Source organism: Callionymus lyra, chromosome 8 (genome assembly GCF_982586985.1).
Source record: "Callionymus lyra chromosome 8, fCalLyr1.hap1.1, whole genome shotgun sequence".
NCBI lineage: Eukaryota > Metazoa > Chordata > Actinopteri > Syngnathiformes > Callionymidae > Callionymus > Callionymus lyra.
The window spans coordinates 29,834,834-29,853,044 of record NC_141825.1 but is presented as its reverse complement, the minus strand read 5'-3'; the positions used below and the strand labels follow the sequence as shown (position 1 = coordinate 29,853,044).

Below are 18,211 nucleotides of genomic sequence, written 5' to 3'. Positions count from 1 at the left end.
AGTTGGTGTTTAATGACACCAGAGTTGATACTAGTTGATGTTTAATGACACCAGAGTTGACACTAGTTGATGTTTACTGACACCAGAGTTTATACTAGTTGATGTTTAATGACACCAGAGTTGATACTAATTGATGTTTAATGACACCAGAGTTGATACTAGTTGATGTTTAATGACACCAGAGTTGATACTAGTTGATGTTTAATGACACCAGAGTTGATACTAGTTGATGTTTAATGACACCAGAGTTGATACTAGTTGATGTTTAATGACACCAGAGTTGATACTAGTTGATGTTTAATGACACCAGAGTTGATACTAGTTGACGTTTAATGAAACCAGAGTTGATACTAGTTGACGTTTAATGACACCAGAGTTGATACTAGTTGACGTTTAATGACACCAGAGTTGATACTAGTCGATGTTTAATGACACCAGAGTTGATACTAATTGATGTTTAATGACACCAGAGTTCATACTAGTTGATGTTTAATGACAGCAGAGTTGATACAAGTTGATGTTTAATGACACCAGAGTTGATACTAGTTGATGTTTAATGACACCAGAGTTGATACTAGTTGATGTTTAATGACACCAGAGTTGATACTAGTTGATGTTTAATGACACCAGAGTTGATACTAGTTGATGTTTACTGACACCAGAGTTGATACTAGTTGATGTTTAATGACACCAGAGTTGATACTAGTTGATGTGTAATGACACCAGAGTTGATACTAGTTGATGTTTAATGACACCAGAGTTGATACTAGTTGATGTTTACTGACACCAGAGTTTATACTAGTTGATGTTTAATGACACCAGAGTTGATACTAGTTGATGTTTAATGACACCAGAGTTGATACTAGTTGATGTTTAATGACACCAGAGTTGATACTAGTTGACGTTTAATGACACCAGAGTTGATACTAGTTGACGTTTAATGACACCAGAGTTGATACTAGTTGACGTTTAATGACACCAGAGTTGATACTAGTCGATGTTTAATGACACCAGAGTTGATACTAATTGATGTTTAATGACACCAGAGTTGATACTAGTTGATGTTTAATGACAGCAGAGTTGATACTAGTTGATGTTTAATGACACCAGAGTTGATACTAGTTGATGTTTAATGACACCAGAGTTGATACTAGTTGATGTTTAATGACACCAGAGTTAATACTAGTTGATGTTTAATGACACCAGAGTTGATACTAGTTGATGTTTAATGACACCAGAGTTGATACTAGTTGATGTTTAATGACACCAGAGTTGATACTAGTTGATGTTTACTGACCCCAGAGTTTATACTAGTTGATGTTTAATGACAGCAGAGTTGATACTAGTTGATGTTTAATGACACCAGAGTTGATACTAGTTGATGTTTACTGACACCAGAGTTTATACTAGTTGATGTTTACTGACACCAGAGTTTATACTAGTTGATGTTTACTGACACCAGAGTTTATACTAGTTGATGTTTAATGACACCAGAGTTGATACTAGTTGATGTTTAATGACACCAGAGTTGATACTAGTTGATGTTTACTGACACCAGAGTTGATACTAGTTGATGTTTAATGACACCAGAGTTGATACTAGTTGATGTTTAATGACACCAGAGTTGATACTAGTTGATGTTTAATGACACCAGAGTTGATACTAGTTGATGTTTACTGACACCAGAGTTGATACTAGTTGATGTTTACTGACACCAGAGTTGATACTAGTTGATGTTTAATGACACCAGAGTTGATACTAGTTGATGTTTAATGACACCAGAGTTGATACTAGTTGATGTTTAATGACACCAGAGTTGATACTAGTTGCTGTTTACTGACACCAGAGTTGATACTAGTTGATGTTTAATGACACCAGAGTTGATACTAGTTGATGTTTAATGACACCAGAGTTGATACTAGTTGATGTTTAACGACACCAGAGTTGATACTAGTTGATGTTTAATGACACCAGAGTTGATACTAGTTGATGTTTAATGACACCAGAGTTGATACTAGTTGATGTTTAATGACACCAGAGTTGATACTAGTTGATGTTTAATGACACCAGAGTTGATACTAGTTGATGTTTACTGACACCAGAGTTTATACTAGTTGATGTTTAATGACACCAGAGTTGATACTAGTTGATGTTTAATGACACCAGAGTTAATACTAGTTGATGTTTAATGACACCAGAGTTGATACTAGTTGATGTTTACTGACACCAGAGTTTATACTAGTTGATGTTTAATGACACCAGAGTTGATACTAGTTGATGTTTAATGACACCAGAGTTGATACTAGTTGATGTTTAATGACACCAGAGTTGATACTAGTTGATGTTTACTGACACCAGAGTTTATAATAGTTGATGTTTAATGACACCAGAGTTGATACTAGTTGATGTTTAATGACACCAGAGTTAATACTAGTTGATGTTTAATGACACCAGAGTTAATACTAGTTGATGTTTAATGACACCAGAGTTGATACTAGTTGATTATAATGACACCAGAGTTGATACTAGTTGACGTTTAATGACACCAGAGTTGATACTAGTTGACGTTTAATGACACCAGAGTTGATACTAGTTGATGTTTAATGACACCAGAGTTGATACTAGTTGATGTTTACTGACACCAGAGTTGATACTAGTTGATGTTTAATGACACCAGAGTTGATACTAGTTGATGTTTACTGACACCAGAGTTGATACTAGTTGATGTGTAATGACACCAGAGTTGATACTAGTTGATATTTACTGACACCAGAGTTGATACTAGTTGATTTTTAATGAAACCAGAGTTGATACTAGTTGATGTTTAATGACACCAGAGTTGATACTAGTTGATGTTTGATGACACCAGAGTTGATACTAGTTGATGTTTAATGACACCAGAGTTGATACTAGTTGATGTATAACGACACCAGAGTTGATACTAGTTGATGTTTAATGACACCAGAGTTGATACTAGTTGATGTTTAACGACACCAGAGTTGATACTAGTTGATGTTTAATGACACCAGAGTTGATACTAGTTGATGTTTAATGACACCAGAGTTTATACTAGTTGATGTTTGATGACACCAGAGTTGATACTAGTTGATGTTTACTGACACCAGAGTTGATACTAGTTGATGTTTACTGACACCAGAGTTGATACTAGTTGATGTTTAATGACACCAGAGTTTATACTAGTTGATGTTTGATGACACCAGAGTTGATACTAGTTGATGTTTACTGACACCAGAGTTGATACTAGTTGATGTTTACTGACACCAGAGTTGATACTAGTTGATGTTTACTGACACCAGAGTTGATACTAGTTGATGTTTAATGACACCAGAGTTGATACTAGTTGATGTTTAATGACACCAGAGTTGATACTAGTTGATGTTTACTGACACCAGAGTTGATACTAGTTGATGTTTACTGACACCAGAGTTGATACTAGTTGATGTTTAATGACACCAGAGTTGATACTAGTTGATGTTTAACGACACCAGAGTTGATACTAGTTGATGTTTACTGACACCAGAGTTGATACTAGTTGATGTTTAATGACACCAGAGTTGATACTAGTTGATGTTTAATGACACCAGAGTTGATACTAGTTGATGTTTAATGACACCAGAGTTGATACTAGTTGATGTTTAATGACACCAGAGTTGATACTAGTTGATGTTTAACGACACCAGAGTTGATACTAGTTGATGTTTAATGACACCAGAGTTGATACTAGTTGATGTTTAATGACACCAGAGTTGATACTAGTTGATGTTTAATGACACCAGAGTTGATACTAGTTGATGTTTAATGACACCAGAGTTTATACTAGTTGATGTTTAATGACACCAGAGTTGATACTAGTTGATGTTTAATGACACCAGAGTTAATACTAGTTGATGTTTAATGACACCAGAGTTGATACTAGTTGATGTTTAATGACACCAGAGTTGATACTAGTTGATGTTTACTGACACCAGAGTTTATACTAGTTGATGTTTAATGACACCAGAGTTTATACTAGTTGATGTTTAATGACACCAGAGTTGATACTAGTTAATGTTTAATGACACCAGAGTTAATACTAGTTGGTGTTTAATGACACCAGAGTTGATACTAGTTGATGTTTAATGACACCAGAGTTGACACTAGTTGATGTTTACTGACACCAGAGTTTATACTAGTTGATGTTTAATGACACCAGAGTTGATACTAATTGATGTTTAATGACACCAGAGTTGATACTAGTTGATGTTTAATGACACCAGAGTTGATACTAGTTGATGTTTAATGACACCAGAGTTGATACTAGTTGATGTTTAATGACACCAGAGTTGATACTAGTTGATGTTTACTGACACCAGAGTTTATACTAGTTGATGTTTAATGACACCAGAGTTGATACTAGTTGATGTTTAATGACACCAGAGTTAATACTAGTTGATGTTTAATGACACCAGAGTTAATACTAGTTGATGTTTAATGACACCAGAGTTGATACTAGTTGATGTTTAATGACACCAGAGTTGATACTAGTTGACGTTTAATGAAACCAGAGTTGATACTAGTTGACGTTTAATGACACCAGAGTTGATACTAGTTGACGTTTAATGACACCAGAGTTGATACTAATTGATGTTTAATGACACCAGAGTTCATACTAGTTGATGTTTAATGACACCAGAGTTGATACTAGTTGACGTTTAATGACACCAGAGTTGATACTAGTTGACGTTTAATGACACCAGAGTTGATACTAATTGATGTTTAATGACACCAGAGTTGATACTAGTTGACGTTTAATGACACCAGAGTTGATACTAGTTGATGTTTAATGACACCAGAGTTGATACTAATTGATGTTTAATGACACCAGAGTTCATACTAGTTGATGTTTAATGACAGCAGAGTTGATACAAGTTGATGTTTAATGACACCAGAGTTGATACTAGTTGATGTTTAATGACACCAGAGTTGATACTAGTTGATGTTTAATGACACCAGAGTTGATACTAGTTGATGTTTAATGACACCAGAGTTGATACTAGTTGATGTTTACTGACACCAGAGTTGATACTAGTTGATGTTTAATGACACCAGAGTTGATACTAGTTGATGTGTAATGACACCAGAGTTGATACTAGTTGATGTTTAATGACACCAGAGTTGATACTAGTTGATGTTTACTGACACCAGAGTTTATACTAGTTGATGTTTAATGACACCAGAGTTGATACTAGTTGATGTTTAATGACACCAGAGTTGATACTAGTTGATGTTTAATGACACCAGAGTTAATACTAGTTGATGTTTAATGACACCAGAGTTGATACTAGTTGATGTTTAATGACACCAGAGTTGATACTAGTTGACGTTTAATGACACCAGAGTTGATACTAGTTGACGTTTAATGACACCAGAGTTGATACTAGTTGACGTTTAATGACACCAGAGTTGATACTAGTCGATGTTTAATGACACCAGAGTTGATACTAATTGATGTTTAATGACACCAGAGTTGATACTAGTTGATGTTTAATGACACCAGAGTTGATACTAGTTGATGTTTAATGACACCAGAGTTGATACTAGTTGATGTTTAATGACACCAGAGTTGATACTAGTTGATGTTTAATGACACCAGAGTTAATACTAGTTGATGTTTAATGACACCAGAGTTGATACTAGTTGATGTTTAATGACACCAGAGTTGATACTAGTTGATGTTTAATGACACCAGAGTTGATACTAGTTGATGTTTACTGACCCCAGAGTTTATACTAGTTGATGTTTAATGACAGCAGAGTTGATACTAGTTGATGTTTAATGACACCAGAGTTGATACTAGTTGATGTTTACTGACACCAGAGTTTATACTAGTTGATGTTTAATGACAGCAGATTTGATACTATTTGATGTTTAATGACACCAGAGTTGATACTAGTTGATGTTTGATGACACCAGAGTTGATACTAGTTGATGTTTAATGACACCAGAGTTGATACTAGTTGATGTGTAATGACACCAGAGTTGATACTAGTTGATGTTTAATGACACCAGAGTTGATACTAGTTGATGTTTAATGACACCAGAGTTGATACTAGTTGATGTTTAATGACACCAGAGTTGATACTAGTTGATGTTTACTGACACCAGAGTTTATACTAGTTGATGTTTAATGACACCAGAGTTGATACTAGTTGATGTTTAATGACACCAGAGTTAATACTAGTTGATGTTTAATGACACCAGAGTTGATACTAGTTGATGTTTAATGACACCAGAGTTGATACTAGTTGATGTTTAATGACACCAGAGTTGATACTAGTTGATGTTTAATGACACCAGAGTTGATACTAGTTGATGTTTAATGACAGCAGAGTTGATACTAGTTGATGTTTAATGACACCAGAGTTGATACTAGTTGATGTTTACTGACACCAGAGTTTATACTAGTTGATGTTTAATGACAGCAGAGTTGATACTAGTTGATGTTTAATGACACCAGAGTTGATACTAGTTGATGTTTGATGACACCAGAGTTGATACTAGTTGATGTTTACTGACACCAGAGTTTACACTAGTTGATGTTTAATGACAGCAGAGTTGATACTAGTTGATGTTTAATGACACCAGAGTTGATACTAGTTGATGTTTGATGACACCAGAGTTGATACTAGTTGATGTTTACTGACACCAGAGTTTATACTAGTTGATGTTTAATGACAGCAGAGTTGATACTAGTTGATGTTTAATGACACCAGAGTTGATACTAGTTGATGTTTGATGACACCAGAGTTGATACTAGTTGATGTTTAATGACACCAGAGTTGATACTAGTTGATGTGTAATGACACCAGAGTTGATTCTAGTTTATGTTTAATGACACCAGAGTTAATACTAGTTGATGTTTAATGACACCAGAGTTGATACTAGTTGATGTTTAATGACACCAGAGTTGATACTAGTTGATGTTTAATGACACCAGAGTTGATACTAGTTGATGTTTAATGACACCAGAGTTGATACTAGTTGATGTTTACTGACACCAGAGTTTATACTAGTTGATGTTTAATGACAGCAGAGTTGATACTAGTTGATGTTTAATGACACCAGAGTTGATACTAGTTGATGTTTACTGACACCAGAGTTTATACTAGTTGATGTTTAATGACAGCAGAGTTGATACTAGTTGATGTTTAATGACACCAGAGTTGATACTAGTTGATGTTTGATGACACCAGAGTTGATACTAGTTGATGTTCAATGACACCAGAGTTGATACTAGTTGATGTGTAATGACACCAGAGTTGATACTAGTTGATGTTTAATGACACCAGAGTTGATACTAGTTGATGTTTAATGACACCAGAGTTGATACTAGTTGATGTTTAATGACACCAGAGTTGATACTAGTTGATGTTTACTGACACCAGAGTTAATACTAGTTGATGTTTAATGACACCAGAGTTTATACTAGTTGATGTTTAATGACACCAGAGTTGATACTAGTTGATGTTTACTGACACCAGAGTTGGTACTAGTTGATGTTTAATGACACCAGAGTTGATACTAGTTGATGTTTAATGACACCAGAGTTGATACTAGTTGATGTTTAATGACACCAGAGTTGATACTAGTTGATGTTTACTGACACCAGAGTTTATACTAGTTGATGTTTAATGACACCAGAGTTGATACTAGTTGATGTTTACTCACACCAGAGTTTATACTAGTTGATGTTTAATGACAGCAGAGTTGATACTAGTTGATGTTTAATGACACCAGAGTTGATACTAGTTGATGTTTAATGACACCAGAGTTGATACTAGTTGATGTTTAATGACACCAGAGTTGATACTAGTTGATGTTTGATGAGACCAGAGTTGATACTAGTTGATGTTTGATGACACCAGAGTTGATACTAGTTGATGTTTGATGACACCAGAGTTGATACTAGTTGATGTTTACTGACACCAGAGTTTATACTAGTTGATGTTTAATGACAGCAGAGTTGATACTAGTTGATGTTTAATGACACCAGAGTTGATACTAGTTGATGTTTGATGAGACCAGAGTTGATACTAGTTGATGTTTAATGACACCAGAGTTGATACTAGTTGATGTTTGATGACACCAGAGTTGATACTAGTTGATGTTTACTGACACCAGAGTTTAAACTAGTTGATGTTTAATGACAGCAGAGTTGATACTAGTTGATGTTTAATGACACCAGAGTTGATACTAGTTGATGTTTGATGACACCAGAGTTGATACTAGTTGATGTTTAATGCCACCAGAGTTGATACTAGTTGATGTGTAATGACACCAGAGTTGATTCTAGTTTATGTTTAATGACACCAGAGTTGATACTAGTTGATGTTTAATGACACCAGAGTTGATACTAGTTGATGTTTACTGACACCAGAGTTTATACTAGTTGATGTTTAATGACACCAGAGTTGATACTAGTTGATGTTTAATGACACCAGAGTTAATACTAGTTGATGTTTAATGACACCAGAGTTGATACTAGTTGATGTTTAATGACACCAGAGTTGATACTAGTTGATGTTTAATGACACCAGAGTTGATACTAGTTGATGTTTACTGACACCAGAGTTTATACTAGTTGATGTTTAATGACAGCAGAGTTGATACTAGTTGATGTTTAATGACACCAGAGTTGATACTAGTTGATGTTTACTGACACCAGAGTTTATACTAGTTGATGTTTAATGACAGCAGAGTTGATACTAGTTGATGTTTAATGACACCAGAGTTGATACTAGTTGATGTTTAATGACACCAGAGTTGATACTAGTTGATGTTTAATGACACCAGAGTTGATACTAGTTGATGTTTAATGACACCAGAGTTGATACTAGTTGATGTTTACTGACACCAGAGTTTATACTAGTTGATGTTTAATGACAGCAGAGTTGATACTAGTTGATGTTCAATGACACCAGAGTTGATACTAGTTGATGTTTACTGACACCAGAGTTTATACTAGTTGATGTTTAATGACAGCAGAGTTGATACTAGTTGATGTTTAATGACACCAGAGTTGATACTAGTTGATGTTTGATGACACCAGGGTTGATACTAGTTGATGTTTAATGACACCAGAGTTGATACTAGTTGATGTGTAATGACACCAGAGTTGATACTAGTTGATGTTTAATGACACCAGAGTTGATACTAGTTGATGTTTAATGACACCAGAGTTGATACTAGTTGATGTTTAATGACACCAGAGTTGATACTAGTTGATGTTTACTGACACCAGAGTTAATACTAGTTGATGTTTAATGACACCAGAGTTTATACTAGTTGATGTTTAATGACACCAGAGTTGATACTAGTTGATGTTTACTGACACCAGAGTTGATACTAGTTGATGTTTAATGACACCAGAGTTGATACTAGTTGATGTTTAATGACACCAGAGTTGATACTAATTGATGTTTAATGACACCAGAGTTGATACTAGTTGATGTTTACTGACACCAGAGTTTATACTAGTTGATGTTTAATGACACCAGAGTTGATACTAGTTGATGTTTACTGACACCAGAGTTTATACTAGTTGATGTTTAATGACAGCAGAGTTGATACTAGTTGATGTTTAATGACACCAGAGTTGATACTAGTTGATGTTTAATGACACCAGAGTTGATACTAGTTGATGTTTAATGACACCAGAGTTGATACTAGTTGATGTTTGATGAGACCAGAGTTGATACTAGTTGATGTTTGATGACACCAGAGTTGATGTTCTCAGGTGAGGTGGGTCTGCTGCTCGGGAAGGTGACACGACGATCGCCCTTCACTGGATACGCAGGAAACCAGCAGCAAACAGAAAAGAAACGTCTTCATAACGTGGAGAAAGAAGGAGATTTGTTCTTCAACACTGGAGATCTGTTCAGAGTCGATGAAGACAACTTTGTCTACTTCATCGACCGCGTGGGCGACACGTTCAGGTGAGAGTTGACTTTGGAAAACAGGAGTTTGATAAAAGACCTGCTGAGGTGTGTGTGTGCGTCTGTGTGCATGTCTGTGTGCATTTGTGTGTGTGTGTGTGTGTGTGTGTGTGCGTCTGTGTGTGTGTGTGCGTGTGCGTGTGCGTGTGCGTGTGCGTGTGCGTGTGCGTGTGCGTGTGCGTGTGCGTGTGCGTGTGTGTGTGTGTGTGTGCATGTGTGTGTGTGTCTCTGTGTGTGTGTGTGTGCGTGCGTGTGTCTGTGCATGTGTGCGTGTGCATGTGTGTGTCTCTGTGTGTGTGTGTGTGTGCGTGTGTGTGTGTGTGTGTGTTCGTGTGTGTCTGTCTCTGTGCGTGCGTGCGCTTGTGTGTGTGTGCGTGTGTGTGTGTGTGCGTGTGTGTGTGTGTGCGTGCGTGCGTATGTGTGCGTGTGTGTGTGCGTGCGTGCGTGCGTGCGTGCGTGCGTGTGTGTGTGTGCGTGCGTGTGTGTGTGTGTGCGTGCGTGCGCTTGTGTGTGTGTGCGTGTGTGTGTGCGTGCGTGCGTGCGTGTGTGTGTGTGTGTGTGTGTCTCTGTGTGTGTCTGTGTGTGTGCGTGCGTGCGTGTGTGTGTCTGTGCATGTGCGTGTGTGTGTGTGTGTGTGTGTGCGTGCGTGTGTGTGTGTGTGTGTGTGTGTCTCTGTGTGTGTGCGTGTGTGCTTGTGTGTGTGTGTGTGTGTGTCTCTGTGTGTGTGTGTGTGTGTGTGTGTGTGTGTGTGCATGTGTGTGCATGTGTGTGTGTGTGTGTGTGTGTGTGTGTGTGTGTGTCTATGTGTGTGTGTGTGTGTGTGTGTGTGTGCAGGTGGAAAGGCGAGAACGTGGCGACGTCGGAGGTGGAAGACGTTCTGACTCAGACTCCATGTGTTTCCGAGGCCAACGTTTACGGCGTGACAGTTGAAGGTCAAAACTTGATGCAAACTTAAGTGAAGGTCGCGTGAAGGTCGCGTGAAGGTCGTGTGTTTAGATCTTCTTCCTGGTTCAGGCTACGAAGGACGAGTCGGCATGGCAACCGTGACTCTGAAGGAGGAGACGGAGTTTGACGGACACGACGCGTACAGACAAGTCTCCGCCCTCCTGCCGGCGTACGCTCGCCCGCGGTTCATCCGGGTCAAGGTCAGTGCTTGTCTCTAGTCATGGGTCAAAGGTCAACGCGAACCAGAGACAACATCAGTCATTGTTCTCCAGGAGGTTCTGATGTTCTCTCAGATCATCATCTTCTTCCTAGAAACTCTACAGTTGACCTTTGAACTTGTGTAACAAATAATGTGTAACTCGTTGTGAGCAGATGTTGTGTGTTTGTATCTTTTGAAGATCGTTTGATTTCCTTTGATCTTTGCACTTTGTTCTTTTTATTATTATTATAATCATAATTATTATTTTTAAGTTAAACTTTGTTCTTGCGTTTAATAAACTATTAATCCTTGTTGAAACTTTATTTCTACTTCACAGCAGACGATAAAGTTGATCTCAATAAATGTCTTTATTCTATTATTATTATATAATCACTCAAATATATAAATAGATATTGTTGTGATGAGAAGAAAAGACTAGAAGGTTTGTTTATAGAAACTTTTATTGTTTATAGAAACTCTAGTGTGTGTTTGAAGAAACTCTAGTGAGTGTTTATAGAAACGCTAGTGTGTTTATAGAAACTCTAGTGTGTGTTTATAGAAACTCTAGTGTGTGTTTATAGAAACGCTAGTGTGTGTTTATAGAAACTCTAGTGTGTGTTTATAGAAACTCTAGTGTGTGTTTATAGAAACTCTAGTGTGTGTTTATAGAAACTCTAGTGTGTGTTTATAGAAACTCTGGTGTGTGTTTATAGAAACTCTAGTGTGTGTTTATAGAAACTCTAGTGTGTGTTTATAGAAACGCTAGTGTGTGTTTATAGAAACTCTAGTGTGTGTTTATAGAAACTCTAGTGTGTGTTTATAGAAACTCTGGTGTGTGTGTTTATAGAAACTCTGGTGTGTGTTTATAGAAACGCTAGTGTGTGTTTATAGAATTTCTAGTGTGTGTTTATAGAAACTCTAGTGTGTGTTTATAGAAACTCTAGTGTGTCTTTGAAGAAACTCTAGTGTGTGTTTATAGAAACTCTAGTGTGTGTTTATAGAAACTCTAGTGTGTGTTTATAGAAACTCTAGTGTGTGTTTATAGAAACTCTAGTGTGTGTTTATAGAAACTCTAGTGTGTGTTAATAGAAACTCTAGTGTGTGTTTATAGAAACTCTAGTGTGTGTTTATAGAAACTCTAGTGTGTGTTTATAGAAACTCTAGTGTGTGTTTGAAGAAACTCTAGTGTGTGTTTATAGAAACGCTAGTGTGTGTTTGAAGACACTCTAGTGTGTGTTTATAGAAACTCTAGTGTGTGTTTGAAGAAACTCTGGTGTGTGTTTATAGAAACTCTAGTGTGTGTTTGAAGAAACTCTGGTGTGTGTTTATAGAAACTCTAGTGTGTGTTTGAAGAAACTCTGGTGTGTGTTTATAGAAACTCTAGTGTGTGTTTGAAGAAACTCTGGTGTGTGTTTATAGAAACTCTAGTGTGTGTTTATAGAAACTCTAGTGTGTGTTTATAGAAACTCTAGTGTGTGTTTATAGAAACTCTAGTGTGTGTTTATAGAAACTCTGGTGTGTGTTTATAGAAACGCTAGTGTGTGTTTATAGAAACTCTAGTGTGTGTTTATAGAAACTCTAGTGTGTGTTTGAAGAAACTCTAGTGTGTGTTTGAAGAAACTCTGGTGTGTGTCTATAGAAACTCTAGTGTGTGTTTATAGAAACTCTAGTGTGTGTTTATAGAAACTCTAGTGTGTGTTTATAGAAACTAGTGTGTGTTTGAAGAAACTCTGGTGTGTGTTTATAGAAACTCTAGTGTGTGTTTGAAGAAACTCTGGTGTGTTTATAGAAACGCTAGTGTGTGTTTATAGAAACTCTAGTGTGTGTTTATAGAAACGCTAGTGTGTGTTTATAGAAACTCTAGTGTGTGTTTATAGAAACTCTAGTGTGTGTTTATAGAAACGCTAGTGTGTGTTTATAGAAACTCTAGTGTGTGTTTATAGAAACTCTAGTGTGTGTTTGAAGAAACTCTAGTGTGTGTTTATAGAAACGCTAGTGTGTGTTTGAAGAAACTCTAGTGTGTGTTTATAGAAACTCTAGTGTGTGTTTGAAGAAACTCTGGTGTGTGTTTATAGAAACTCTAGTGTGTGTTTGAAGAAACTCTGGTGTGTGTTTATAGAAACTCTAGTGTGTGTTTGAAGAAACTCTAGTGTGTGTTTATAGAAACTCTAGTGTGTGTTTATAGAAACTCTAGTGTGTGTTTATAGAAACTCTAGTGTGTGTTTATAGAAACTCTGGTGTGTGTTTATAGAATCTCTAGTGTGTGTTTGAAGAAACTCTGGTGTGTGTTTGAAGAAACTCTAGTGTGTGTTTATAGAAACTCTAGTGTGTGTTTATAGAAACTCTAGTGTGTGTTTATAGAAACTATAGTGTGTGTTTGAAGAAACTCTAGTGTGTGTTTATAGAAACGCTAGTGTGTGTTTGAAGAAACTCTAGTGTGTGTTTATAGAAACTCTAGTGTGTGTTTGAAGAAACTCTGGTGTGTGTTTATAGAAACTCTAGTGTGTGTTTGAAGAAACTCTGGTGTGTGTTTATAGAAACTCTAGTGTGTGTTTGAAGAAACTCTGGTGTGTGTTTATAGAAACTAGTGTGTGTTTGAAGAAACTCTGGTGTGTGTTTATAGAAACTCTAGTGTGTGTTTGAAGAAACTCTGGTGTGTGTTTATAGAAATTCTAGTGTGTGTTTGAAGAAACTCTAGTGTGTGTTTGAAGAAACTCTGGTGTGTGTTTATAGAAACGCTAGTGTGTGTTCATAGAAACTCTAGTGTGTGTTTATAGAAACTCTAGTGTGTGTTTATAGAAACTCTAGTGTGTGTTTATAGAAACTCTAGTGTGTGTTTATAGAAACTCTGGTGTGTGTTTATAGAAACGCTAGTGTGTGTTTATAGAAACTCTAGTGTGTGTTTATAGAAACTCTAGTGTGTGTTTATAGAAACTCTAGTGTGTGTTTGAAGAAACTCTAGTGTGTGTTTATAGAAACTCTAGTGTGTGTTTATAGAAACTCTAGTGTGTGTTTATAGAAACTCTAGTGTGTGTTTATAGAAACTCTAGTGTGTGTTTATAGAAACTCTAGTGTGTGTTTATAGAAACTCTGGTGTGTGTTAATAGAAACTCTAGTGTGTGTTTATAGAAACTCTAGTGTGTGTTTATAGAAACTCTAGTGTGTGTTTATAGAAACTCTAGTGTGTGTTTGAAGAAACTCTAGTGTGTGTTTATAGAAACGCTAGTGTGTGTTTTAAGAAACTCTAGTGTGTGTTTGAAGAAACTCTGGTGTGTGTTTATAGAAACTCTAGTGTGTGTTTGAAGAAACTCTGGTGTGTGTTTATAGAAACTCTAGTGTGTGTTTATAGAAACTCTAGTGTGTGTTTATAGAAACTCTAGTGTGTGTTTATAGAAACTCTGGTGTGTGTTTATAGAAACGCTAGTTTGTGTTTATAGAAAATCTAGTGTGTGTTTATAGAAACTCTAGTGTGTGTTTGAAGAAACTCTAGTGTGTGTTTGAAGAAACTCTAGTGTGTGTTTGAAGAAACTCTGGTGTGTGTCTATAGAAACTCTAGTGTGTGTTTATAGAAACTCTAGTGTGTGTTTATAGAAACTCTAGTGTGTGTTTATAGAAACTCTAGTGTGTGTTTGAAGAAACTCTAGTGTGTGTTTATAGAAACTCTAGTGTGTGTTTGAAGAAACTCTGGTGTGTGTTTATAGAAACTCTAGTGTGTGTTTGAAGAAACTCTGGTGTGTGTTTATAGAAACTATAGTTTGTGTTTATAGAAACTCTAGTGTGTGTTTGAAGAAACTCTAGTGTGTGTTTATAGAAACTCTAGTGTGTGTTTGAAGAAACTCTGGTGTGTGTTTATAGAAACTCTAGTGTGTGTTTGAAGAAACTCTGGTGTGTGTTTATAGAAACTCTAGTGTGTGTTTGAAGAAACTCTAGTGTGTGTTTATAGAAACTCTAGTGTGTGTTTATAGAAACTCTAGTGTGTGTTTATAGAAACTCTAGTGTGTGCTTATAGAAACTCTAGTGTGTGTTTGAAGAAACTATAGTGTGTGTTTATAGAAACTCTAGTGTGTGTTTGAAGAAACTCTGGTGTGTGTTTATAGAAACTCTAGTGTGTGTTTGAAGAAACTCTGGTGTGTGTTTATAGAAACTCTAGTGTGTGTTTGAAGAAACTCTAGTGTGTGTTTATAGAAACTCTAGTGTGTGTTTGAAGAAACTCTAGTGTGTGTTTATAGAAACTCTAGTGTGTGTTTGAAGAAACTCTGGTGTGTGTTTATAGAAACTCTAGTGTGTGTTTGAAGAAACTCTGGTGTGTGTTTATAGAAACTCTAGTGTGTGTTTGAAGAAACTCTGGTGTGTTTATAGAAACTCTAGTGTGTGTTTATAGAAACTCTAGTGTGTGTTTATAGAAACTCTAGTGTGTGTTTGAAGAAACTCTGCTGTGTGTTTATAGAAACGCTAGTGTGTGTTTGAAGAAACTCTGGTGTGTGTTTATAGAAACTCTAGTGTGTGTTTGAAGAAACTCTAGTGTGTGTTTATAGAAACTCTAGTGTGTGTTTATAGAAACTCTAGTGTGTGTTTATAGAAACTCTAGTGTGTGTTTATAGAAACTCTAGTGTGTGTTTGAAGAAACTCTAGTGTGTGTTTATAGAAACTCTAGTGTGTGTTTATAGAAACTCTAGTGTGTGTTTATAGAAACTCTGGTGTGTGTTTATAGAAACTCTGGTGTGTGTTTATAGAAACTCTAGTGTGTGTTTATAGAAACTCTAGTGTGTGTTTATAGAAACTCTAGTGTGTGTTTGAAGAAACTCTGCTGTGTGTTTATAGAAACGCTAGTGTGTGTTTGAAGAAACTCTAGTGTGTGTTTATAGAAACTCTGGTGTGTGTTTGAAGAAACTCTGGTGTGTGTTTATAGAAACTCTAGTGTGTGTTTATAGAAACTCTGGTGTGTGTTTGAAGAGACTCTAGTGTGTGTTTATAGAAACTCTGGTGTGTGTTTGAAGAAACTCTAGTGTGTGTTTATAGAAACTCTAGTGTGTGTTTATAGAAACTCTGGTGTGTGTTTATAGAAACTCTAGTGTGTGTTTATAGAAACTCTGGTGTGTGTTTATAGAAACTCTAGTGTGTGTTTATAGAAACTCTGGTGTGTGTTTAGATCTTCACGTTGTCTCGTCCACAGACCTCTCTGGACATGACCGGGACGTTCAAGATGAAAAAAGTTCAACTGGTTCACGAAGGATTCGATCCGACGCTGGTCTCTGAGCAAATGTTTCTTCTGGACTCTGAGAAGAAAACCTTTGTTCCTCTGACGTCAGACCTTCATCAGAGCATCTTGTGTGGATCCATCAAGCTCTAGCTGTGCTTAATACTGATGACCTCAGGGGGGCGCCAGAGACGCGTGACGTCATGAATCAAGTGATGACCTCAGGGGGCGCCAGAGACGCGTGACGTCATGATTGTCGGCGATCTTTACCTCATGATAGTTTTGAAAAGGATTTTTTCACCTGATTTTATACTTTAATGATGAAACCATCAGTGGATCTGATGATCTGCGTCTGTTCAGATGTTTGAAGTAAAAAACGTCGTCAATGAACTCGTTCTTTTAATGTTTATAAACGTCAAAGAAACTGAATCCTTCGACATGAAGAACGTTATGATTTATCAATACGGCTGTTAATTATAAACAACTATATTTTTAGACATAAAAATCTAAACATTATTCTAACATCACAATGAAGACGATATACAATAAAAAACACGTGTTAATCAAATGTTTGGCTTCAAACTGTCGTGAAAACATACGAGAAAATAATACCTGAAGTCGAAAAGTTATTAATATTAGATTAAATAGTTACTATGCTCATCTCTGGGAGGACTCGAGTCTCACGGATCTATGATTCGACTCTGTTGAGCATCAGAGTCCAGGACGTTCACACGAGACAGTCTTGATCGTTCGTCATCAACACGACAGAAGATCTGCTGCTCCAACAGATCCAGGGTCAGTTCCGAGGAGAGGTTCTCGTTCTGGTGAACAAGTCCAGAGAAGACACGCCTGGACTCTGACGTCATCGGATGCTGAGATCGACGCCTCAACAGATCCTGGAGCTCAGAAGTTTTCTTTTGACTTCAGCGTTTACTCCGGAGCCTTCAAGCTGTAGACTTCGAAAGGTAAGTCATTTATATTTATAGAGCTTTTCTAGACCAGGGTCACCAGCTGTCACTGCCTCAGTGATGTCATCAGTGACGTCTTTAATTTTGAGCAACATGTTTCTGAACCCTCTCATCAAAAAATTAGTTTTGACTCTTGACCTGGACCTTTCTAATGTATCTGTACATGATGTTCATCTGATCTCTTGTTTAACCTGGACTTCATCCCTGAACCCAAGACCTTGAAGGCCTCAGTTGTCGTCTCAGCTGATGCTGACGAAACTTTCTATGTTTGACGCTCTTTCCTTTGATGACTGAACGTGTTGATTCACTGTTTCACTGATCATTGTGTTGAAATACTGGATCAAACCTGTTAAATCCAACTTGAAAATTAAGGAAAAACGGTGCCCTTGAACAAGAAGATCTCCTGAGTCTGAAGAGACTTTGTCGAAAGACTGAGCGTCTCTGGAAGTCCCCTAAACTTGAGGTGCACAGACTTCACCTCAGGGATCCGATGTCTTCTTACAATGAGATGGTAGAAACTGCTAGATCTGATTACATCATGAAACTGGTAGCAGCAAGAAAAGAAAAGTGTTGTTTGACACGATTAATTCTCTCGTGTCTCCTGCTCCTCAAATCACGCCTGTCTTCTGTGAAGCTGACAGCAATGCATTGTTGAGGTTTTTACTGACAAAATTAAATTGATCAAAGAGAAAATCTCTCCCCCTTTGTTTGGAACCCCTACTGTCTCTGAGCCCCTCTCCTCCTCTTGGTCTTCCTTCACTGCTGTCTCTGAGCCCCTCTCCTCCTCTTGGTCTTCCTTCACTGCTGTCTCTGAGCCCCTCTCCTCCTCTTGGTCTTCCTTCACTGCTGTCTCTGAGCCCCTCTCCTCCTCTTGGTCTTCCTTCACTGCTGTATCTTTGGGTGATAC

General features: G+C 37.0%; 1 protein-coding gene across 1 annotated transcript in view; it reads left to right on the top strand.

The window, feature by feature from the left end:
* The window catches only part of LOC148074547 (long-chain fatty acid transport protein 2-like), a 78,721-nt gene extending 61,995 nt beyond the window's left edge, over nt 1-16,726 (top strand). The window contains exons 7-10 of the mRNA XM_087798293.1: nt 9,797-9,995; nt 10,830-10,927; nt 11,010-11,140; nt 16,313-16,726. Of these exons, the coding sequence (XP_087654419.1) occupies nt 9,797-9,995; nt 10,830-10,927; nt 11,010-11,140; nt 16,313-16,489 (605 nt within the window). The 3' untranslated portion in view covers nt 16,490-16,726. The remainder of the gene's footprint in view (nt 1-9,796; nt 9,996-10,829; nt 10,928-11,009; nt 11,141-16,312) is intronic.
* Nucleotides 16,727-18,211: the final 1,485 nt, after the last annotated feature.